We start from the raw sequence: 10,175 nt of genomic DNA on the forward strand, positions 1-10,175 counted from the left end.
CTAGATAACCAGTTAAGTTTTGGGTAACATTTCTCAGCTTCACAAAACACACACAAAAAAAGCCTCTAGTGAGTAAGTATAAAACCAACTGGCTTGGGCAGGAATTCAGAAAGCCCTATTTGCTTCAATACTACAGTTTCAGACTGGGGTTTTACCATTTTTGCTACACTTCCAGAACAGTTTCACGTCTTCAGGAATTCCAGAACTGCAACAACCACCAAGCAACCCAACTGCTGTCCACCTTCAATTCACACTACTCCTCCCAGCATGTTACATATTAACATGCAATTTGAATATGGCACATGAAATTACATAATACAAACATATCACCTTTCTTCAATGGCAGAATAGCTGCAGAAACCTCCAGAATAAAGACGAAAACAAGTTGAGCTATTAAATATTATCTCAGGGAATTCAGAGGACTCTATCACTGTTCATTTCAATGTTTTCTTCCTAGAAATTGGGAAGGCTAACAACAGTTTATAGAATCTCATTATTTCTCTTTAATGATAAAACATTGGCATAAACCTACCAAATAAACACTGCTGTAGCTGCCCTTTTATCTATGTAGCATTCCAAGTAATGTTTTCTTTTCCTAGAAATCAGTTATCACATAACACAACCCCGAAGAAAAGGCACCCTCACCTCCAAGAAAGCGGGGTTGTCACAAAAGGTGTCTGTTAAAGTTCATGTCCTTACCTGGCCAGAATTATTACCAGATAGTGGACTCATGAAAAGTATCTAAATTATGTGCCATATACACAGAAATACACTTGTGCATTCAACAACCTGTCCCCAAACAGAAAATCTCCCCAAAATGGGAGAATACATATTCTTAGTAAACACTTTCAGCATTAGAATTGACTTGCATTGTGCCAGACATTGCAGTTATCCATTTTTAGCAACAGAAAAATGACAAGTTTTATGTATTGATTGGAGAAAACAAATAACTTCCTGTGACTCTTAAATGTAGCAAATATAATGATCCTAACTTGGGTGATCAGCCATCCTGGAGAGATCAGGTCTGTGAAGGTTATCAGAGCAGGATTTATCCACTCACCTTAGCAGCCGCACAGCTAACATCTCCTAAACCAAATCCCTATCAAAAAAGGGGACATCCACCAACACCAAGTGGTCAAATTTGATAGCCCCCTGATGGGCAGACCAATGGCAATAGCAAGTTCTGCTGGCTAAGAGACTGAGTCACCTTGAGGTTCTCCAAAGCATACCTGGAATAACTTCAGCTTCCAAACTGTGTCACAGTAAAACTTTAAACAGAATTCAATACAGTAATTTACACTCCAGATGCAACAGGGATCAAAATAGGTAAGTAGCTACATCCTCTTGTTCAAATGTTAAAAGACCAATGCCACCATCTTCACCTTTTACTGATGCCCCAACGCTTTGAAAGACAAACACTGAGTACTTCTAAGTGACAGTTAAAACCCAAATATAGAAAGCAAAAATTCAGTTATATTACTGGCATCACTTTGACTGACTGAATAAAATTTCAGTTTAACGATCTGCATTTGCATCTTTGTCTGTCAAACAAAACAAAATATTTGACATTTTTGTCTACTTTAAGTCTGTTTTATCTTGCTAGCTAATGCAGTAAAGTACCACTGAGAAATAGAGAAAACTCCCAAGGGCAAGAAAAAAAAGTTCACTCTTGAACTCTTCAGACTCAATTCATGGACAAATGACCTCACTGAATCCTAACAACTCCAACAGCCTCAGGTCCAGTTCAGTTGCAAAAGCATCTACAAGCCACCAGAAAACTTCTGGATATCTGTTACTAAAAGTAACGAGTTACATTTAGAATAACACATACAATTCAACTCTATATTACCTTAAATTTCCACCAACTCCATGTAAAATGATGTGTAATTTTAAAAAAAGCTTTAAAATACTTGAAAGTAGGTTACATGTTATAACAAAAATTCCTTAAATAGATCCATAATGATGAAGCTTGTAAGATGTAACGTAGTTGGAAAACCTCTCAAAACATCTTTTTCTTCACAGAGGGCAAATGACTTCACTTGCTCCTTCCTAAGCTTTGCTCTCACATATATTGTTGGAAGCAGATTGAGACTCTTGTTCAGTCAGTTTGCACTAAGTTGAACTAAGTGCTAAGCTTGGCATAATTTCAAAAAAACGTATTTGACACCAACTTATGCAGTAAACACTGTTCTATTCATTTACCTCTCAACCTGCACTCTGAATGAAGAATCCAAATATCATGTGATCACACATTATGGTAGAAAAGATGAAGATACCAGCTTGACCTCACCTGAGTACAAGAAAAACCCAACAAAATAACACAGCCACTTTCCTAGACATACAAATACAGATAAAAACCTACAGCAAAGCAAAGAAGCTGGAACCTTGACTACATGTTCCCTCCACATTTTGAGGAAAAGGGCTAGGAGACACCTGGAATACAAGGGGAACAAAAAGGATTCACTTTCTTGTGGCTGCCATAACATCCCCACCAGTCACCATTTACAACGACAGAATCAGAAAGCACAAGCAGAAGGAAGAACATCAGTTTTCCAGCTGCTCTACATGCTCCTAGGAGGGCGAGTTAATGAAAATGGAAACACCACAGTGCAAGATGAAAGCTACAGACATGCAAGTTAAGCCCAAGTACATTCATTTGTTAGTTCTCCCTAAAAGAACACTAAATATCCTTATTTCCACTTTATTGACTGAACACATTTCCAAAATTCTCAGGTTGGAGGATTTTGGAGGACACCACAAAAAGCTGTGGATTTGTAGGCTGAGGGGATAAATTTTGACTTCATATCATGGACAGTAAGATGACATTTCCAACCCTCCCTGTTTACTCTGACCATTAACAGCTTATACGAACAACTCAATTTTAATAAAGCCAGAATTGTGCAATATCATCCTTCCAAAAAGAAGTGATCTCACCTACTAGACTTAAAATAGAACACTAATAGATAAAGATCACAAGAATTAGTATTTCACAAGCTTATGATCTTCATAATGCTAAAGAATTATTACTATAGTACATACCAATAATCAGAATTTTTTATGTGACAGCAAGTGCACTATTAGTGCTGACTGTGATCAGCAACACATCGTAAGTTTTACTACAGTTCTGGTACAGAAACCCTAAACCAACTCCAACATAGACAACATTTCCCCAGTGTACAAGTTCAGAATGTTAAGCTATAAAGCCTTCTCAGTAACTTTTACACCTAGTTTTGGGGCAGGAAATTTCAAAACTCAACAGCATTGAAAAATATTACTTAGTTTGAAGATCCTACAGACAATGACTCCTTCACTATAAATACCACAAAGACATTTTAGACATCAAGTTGTGCAAATAACGAGAAACTTTCCAAAGTCATGAATTTTAACTGGTACCTAAAAGCTGCAAGCGATCCTTGGCCATTGCCAAATTTGTCATCATTTTAGACTGCAGACGTCGAGCCCGATCACACTGATCACCTTACAAAGAAAAATCAATGTTAAAACTTGGCAAATTAACTTTTTAAACTGCTAAAACACTGACATCCAGCCATCCATCTTTCTCCCACACCTTAGCTACCCCCTCCACTAAGAAATAACTAATGAAGTTTCCTATTTTATCAAGATTTTCAGGTTTGTTGCTGCAATGTTTCACAATACTGCTCATAGAGAGGTGGACATCTATTCTCTTATATCTCACACCGACCTAATATACGCTCCTTTCCACCACATTTTTCTAAAAAACAGTCAAATAAAATAGGTTTTAAGAAGCTTGAGAAGTGACTGAGAAGCAAATACAATTCAAGATCACCACTATGATAATATGAAGAGATTTAAATTCAGTTGACTGTGTCCCTTTACACTTCAAAGTACTCAGAGTTACAGATATTTATATTACTACTTCTTTAAAATAAGATCTGTTCAAGCTGAACTTTTTTTTAACTACACAATTTAGGCTGTATCAAATGCCAGTGGTGATGTTGCACAGGTAAAACATCAGCATACGCTGTTCACAAAAATTTCTGAACACACCTGAGGAACAAACCAACGGTCTGCTAAAGCAACCCTGGAGGTTTTTTCTTTGTTTTTAAATTATTTTGTGGACAGAGATCCTTAGTTAACTTTTCACTACAACTACTTCTCTGTGTTACATACAGGTTCCTATGCTACAGCTCAAAATGTTTCCATATACACGGATAGCTTACTTCCTTCGTTGGAAGTGCTCAGATATTCTGGCACAAGCTATCCAGAAAGACAATCTTAGACTAAGTCAAGTCAGTGGGGCTTTTACTGTTTCTTCCTTGTTTATACTGCAGAGATTACAAAATTCTGAATAAGTGAGAACATGAACTAATTCAAGATTGCCAGCTTTGGCAAACCATATCAAAACACATAAAGGAAATGCCAAAATATTAAGAAATTGAGTATTTTACTCACAACTTTTTTTTTTAGATGAACTGATTTTGTGATATCTGAAGCAAGAGTTCCATTACAGACAGAACATTAAGGCAGAACAGAGAAATGGACCAGTGCTCACTCACAGTTTAAACAAGAATGAGAAACAGCAAACCATTCCTAGCACCTACCACATTTAGCAGTTATATCTCATTTTGAGGAAGCCATAAAGCAGTACTGATCAATAAAGCAAATCTTTTTCACAAACTCAAAACTGGCTTACCTTGACCAACAACTAAGACAGCTATTCCTCTTTCCAGTTCTTCAATTCCTTTCTTATACCATTCAACAGCTTGTTCCTTTTGTCCTGCTTAAAAAGGAAGTGAACCCATTATTTTATGTAACGGATTAAAGTTCAGGAATGCTTCCATATAACGCCACAAAACAAGTAAAATGAAGGAAGATTTATTTGAACAAAATTCTAAGAAACACTTAAAGGGACACTGTCAACTTCATATCTATTTCTAGTTCCAAATAAGCTTCTCTATTAACTACAGGTATCACACCAGCCTCAAATCACTTTCACCTGGAAAATAGCTTGTCTAGCTCAACGAGATTGCTCTCCCGGGGGGGTGGGGGGGAGGGAAGAAAAAGAAAAAACCTACACAGAAACAGAACCACAACAGAAATGGTGAAATGTGGATTTTTTTCCCTTCTGAAACATCAAAACAAGACATGCATGTTAATCTTCCAGGGATACCTAATACTAAAGTAACACTAGAAATATTGAAATTCAAGAAGAAAAGCGATGAGCTTGAGGTACTATCCACATGATATCAGATACTTCTGGTTCAGTTTTGTCCAGAGCAGTTCATTTGCCACGGATATATTTGTTGTGTTTTTTTTTTCACTCTATCATTAAATTGCCGTATTGCGGGTGTAGGTCAATTTGTCCATGAAGTAAAATACACATAGTCTTGAAAAAAAACAAGTCCATCAGCATGCCTACATCTTGCCTGTTTTATCCAGCACTATGAAAACAAATGATCTCTTGAAAGAAATTCAGATCTGCATAATTCCTCCCTTCCTATAGATATCCTGTAGTCAAAAGCTATCTTGCTGCATACTGATAGGTGCTTTTTCAAGTTAGCAGTGCCATAACTAAGCATACCTTTCCAGCAAGGAATATAGACTTAGTTATCATACTTAACGTGCTGACGAGCACTAAGAAGCCCGTAGTGCTAGAAGAACAAGAAATACCTAGAACGAAGTCTTCAGATACTACCTTGGTTTCAGAAGAGATAACAAAAGTATTCATAAATGCCAGCTGGTGGTGATCGTGTTGCCTCTTTATTCAAATCTTTCTATAACTTCAGTCCTAGGTGTATTTTCTACAAAATTTCAGTGCCAGAAAAATATTTCAATACATTTCTAGAGAAAAACCTTAAGATAACTCCTTCTCCCTGTCCAGATAAAAGCCCTTTTATTAACTTTTGGCAGATTTTCTTGTGCAGCTGACCACATACTTCACCCTCATTACCAACACAGAATGCAGGAGCAGCACCTTGGGAATCATTTCATTTCTGCTCTTTTTTCACCAGTCTCACACACCCTGACTGTTAAGAAAAGCTATGAAAGTGAAATAACAAAAGCTGTGTGGCTACCATCTCTCCTGCAGCCTTTTTTCTTTACATTTTTCCTTCTCACCTACAAAAATAGTGTCAACTGCAGTGCAAGTTTAAAGCTGCTTACAGCCATTAGAAAAGAAATGTGAAGTGATTCCAGCCACCCTTGCTATTGCTCGAGTCACTTTGCTCCTTTGAGGAGCAGTCCAGGTGTGCCAAGCACATCATTAAATCTCACCTCCACCTTCTAACAGAAGGAAGTTCTGAAAGCAGAGCACCAACTCAGCTGCTTGCAAGGGCAGCACTGCACCCACGCAGAACCACTTACACATTTCCAGGGGCTAAGGCATGAAAAAAGCCACACTCCTCAGAAGTCACTGATTCACTGTAATGAGATAGTGTTCCTCACAGCAGCCTGTGCTGCTGTGTTTCGATCTGTGACTGAAGTCTTGATAAGACACTCGTTCATTTTGACTGTCACTGAGCAACACTTGCATAGCCTCAAAGATTTCTTCTGCTCACTCCACTCCCCCAGAAAGAAGGCTGGAATGCACACAGAACAGGACAATCGACTCAAACTGGCCAAAGAAATACCATGTATCATGTAACATCACTCCCAGAAATAAAAACTTAGGTAGAGGAAGAAGAAGGCAGATGTACTTGCGTGGAGGGCTGGCTTTCATTGCTCAGAACCTGGCCGGGTACAGCTCTGCCTGGGGGGAGTTATTAAGGGAGTGTCTTTGTGCTATGTGTTCCCCTCCCCCTCACTCCTTATATTCTATGCCCACAAGTCCTCACTTCTACCCCTCCTGCTCTTTATCCACCCCTTTCCACTGGCTGGCAGCCACCACACCATTCTTTGGGGGCGGACTGCCCAGAGAAATACAGGGTACTGAGCTGGAATTTGAAAATACGAAAACATTAACACTAATTTTCCCAAAAATATACAAGCATAACAACTATCCAAAGTGATACTGTAATTACTGAGCTTCCAGAACAGCAAGAACTCCACATAATTGACACGTTAACTAATCCAGAAATTGCAACCATTTCATGTACTACACCTAACACAGTTTTTACTGAAACTTACGAAAAGCTATTTAAATAACAAACAAGTTAGAAGGTACAACATACAACAGTGGTATGAGCAAAACAGATGAGCAGACAGTCAATCTGTGTATTAAAGCAAACCGAGCTCCTTCTCGGTGACATAGCTAATGCAATTGTGATTGCTGTATTAGCTGTAAAGACTGCTTTCTTACTAAGTACACACCTTGTGTAACTAACTCAAATATGACAACTCTAAGAATACCTATAAAACAAGTCAACGACAAATGAAGATCTGCAGGTTCCCCCTCCCAACCAACAAGCCACCTGTTCCATAGCTGCATCTTATATCAGCAATTCAGCCATGGCCACTGCACAGAGCTACCATCAGCACCACTGAGCTCCTTACATCTGTTCTGAGCTGACCTCAATGCACACACAGTGCTTTCCTCTCCCCAGAGCTTAATGTTGCCACTCCCAAACCCTCAGTGCAGCAGAGCTCAGACGGTATGCTCAGCAGGCCACTTCCAGCAGAGGCCTATTGCAACGGTTTCAGTGTTACTGCTTCTTTAGGATGCTGCACTGACAGCCCAGTCAAAAGGGTAGAGCGAGGTCTGCTGACGCTCCCTAAGGATTTTAGAACATGCACAACCCACAGGGCTGCCTCTGGGTGCTGACAGTTGTGCTGTTGTATTTAAGCCAAACATTCAGGCTGGAGAAGTGAAGGCTCAGCAGATACCTGATGGAAGGTGACCTTCTGGTTCTAAAAGGAGCTTATAAAGCAGGAGGGAAAAATCAACCATTTACATGAAAAGAGGGGAGATTTAGGTTAGATGTCAAAGGGAAAAAATCTTTGCTCAGAGGGCAGTGAGGCCCTGGCACAGTAGCCCGGAGAAGCTGCGGGTGCCCCATTCCTGAAGGTGCACAGGGCAAGACTGGATGGACCCTGGGCAGCCCGAACTGGTGGGAAGCAGCCCTGCCATGGTAGGTGGGTGGGACTGGTGGTTTTCGAGATCCCTCCCAACCCAAACCATTCTGTGATTCTGTTATTCATGTAGCTAAATCAAAAACTTGAGTAGAACTGCGATTTGGTTGGGCTATTTTACCCTTGCAGACAAAAACAAGCACAAAAGACAGGTGCAGCACTCTCACCTCTGCATTCACCTCCCTGAAGCCCACCCATCAGTCATACTGTGAGAAGTGTTTTTTTTTTTTTTTTTTTAAACCAGAGAAAGCCTGTCAAACGTAGAAATAAGAGCAGATCAGCAGTTGCCCAAGCAGGAGCCTTTTCCCAGTGACTCCGAACAGGCTGCTTACGACGTCTGTTCGTCGGAGTGAGTCTTCAACGCGCCCACCGCTCCTCAGCCGTACCTCGAGGGCTGCACCCACCTCTCCGGCCCAGGCGGCCGGAGCCAGCTCCACCCGCACCCCCAGGGCTACGAACCGAAGGCCGTAATTAAAGTTACGGGGCCGCCCTTCCTCAGAGTCGCTCCCGACCCGCAGCCCCGCACCGGTCGGGACGCACAGCGGCCCGCGGGCGCTGCCGCCGCCCCTACCTCTCTCGTCCTCATCGATGCGCAACGCCATGGAGATGCACTCGAAGGCCCGTTTGTGGCACGCCCGCACCCGCTCGGCCGCCCCGCCGGGCTCGGGCGCGTCGCCGGCCCTGCTGCTCTTGGCGGCCATGAGCGCGCCGCGGGAGAGGCGCTCGCAGAGCCAGGCGACCAGCAGCCCGAGCTGGAAGGCGACGAAGCGGAGCAGGGCGAAGGCGGCGAACAGCGGGTACGAGAAGTAGTACAGATTCCGCTTGTGCGGGGACGCCGCTGCCGCCGCTGCCGCCCCCGCCGGCGGGGCGGGGGGAGCCGGCCCGGACGGCGCGGAGGGGAAGGCCCCGGCGGCGGGAGGCGCGGAGCTGGAGCCGGGTAAGCCCTTCTTCTTCCCTCTGCCTCCCGGAGAATTCATTCACCGCCGTCGCCATAACCCGCTGCCAGCGACTGACAACAACCGGCCATGGCGGCGGCGGCGGCGACGCCCCTTTCGCTCGGCCTCGGGGGAGGAGCGCTGACAGCGGTCAGGCGTAGCGCTCCCAGCGCCGCTATTGTTGAGGCGCAGCAGCCGCAGCGACAATAGGAGGCGGGGTCGACGCCGCGGGGCTTCTGCAGTTCGCGGAGGGCGGCGCGGGGCGGGCACAACGCGCTCGGCGTGGCGCTGCGCTGCGTGCGGTCCCGCGGGAGACGTAGGCCGGCCGCGATGCACGCTGGGAAATGTAGTCCCGGGGAGGAGTAATGGAGGTGGACGCGGACACCAAGCACAGATACGTCACTCTGGGAATAAACCTCAACGCCTTCTACTCTCGTTGCGAGGATGAATGCTCCGCTGGCCCAGTCACCCTTATCAATTATTTAGTAACAGCAATATTTATTGCCTGATGGGTCTTTCCCACTGAGACAGATCCCCCAGCTGCTTAGTGCCTTCATTACCTCAAGTCCTTGCAAGTGCTTTGGCACATCGAGTCTGGCATCCAGGGCAGACAGCCATACATCGCCACGTTCTGCTTGGGCATCTGCTCCTGCCACATGCAATGCCATCACACATCCTTTCCTCTGTGCTCCAATCCTACCCCCACCACACCTTACACACATACAGCACGGAGAGGCAGTGATTCTGCATCACGACTGACCATCTGTCTACTACACAACAGCACTGTACACAGTAATCTGCACTGTCCCCACAGTATAGAAATACATGAAAAATGAATGAAGTTATTTATTCATTGCTTGTTTATGCCACATACAGGTATTTTTAGTAAAGAAATTTGCCCCGGTAACGTGTATTGCTTTTTTTTTTTAATATATATATATGAGTGGTTGTATTTTAATAAAGAGTATTAGTTTTTATTAATGCCTAAACTACAGAATTAATTATATAATAGTATATAACAAAATAGATATTTGTGACCTAGAATGCTTATTAGATGGAGCTAGTATGCCTATCAGCACCCAAAAAATGCAGTAATGTTCATTAAGTATTTTTTTCTTTGTTTGTTAAGAAAGATGATGTGCTTAACAACCTAAAAAAAACCCACTTCTTATTTGTTAAACTGAAATTATT

General features: G+C 42.7%; 1 protein-coding gene across 5 annotated transcripts in view; it reads right to left on the reverse strand.

Moving 5' to 3' along the window:
- The window catches only part of SPAST (spastin), a 32,245-nt gene extending 23,059 nt beyond the window's left edge, over positions 1 to 9,186 (reverse strand). For 2 of the 5 annotated variants that reach the window (XM_085219573.1, XM_085219572.1), the window contains exon 1: positions 8,621 to 9,186. In XM_085219573.1, coding sequence (XP_085075699.1) covers positions 8,621 to 9,026 — 406 coding nt within the window. In that variant the 5' untranslated portion in view covers positions 9,027 to 9,186. Of the gene's footprint in view, positions 1 to 3,393; positions 3,478 to 4,675; positions 4,763 to 8,620 lie in introns of all 5 variants that reach the window. The other 3 variants (XM_085219570.1, XM_085219571.1, XM_085219569.1) reach the window with 3 other exon arrangements.
- Between the last annotated feature and the right edge of the window lie 989 nt (positions 9,187 to 10,175).

This window comes from Meleagris gallopavo, chromosome 2 (genome assembly GCF_905368555.1).
Source record: "Meleagris gallopavo chromosome 2, MGAL_WU_HG_1.1, whole genome shotgun sequence".
NCBI classification, from domain to species: Eukaryota; Metazoa; Chordata; class Aves; order Galliformes; family Phasianidae; genus Meleagris; species Meleagris gallopavo.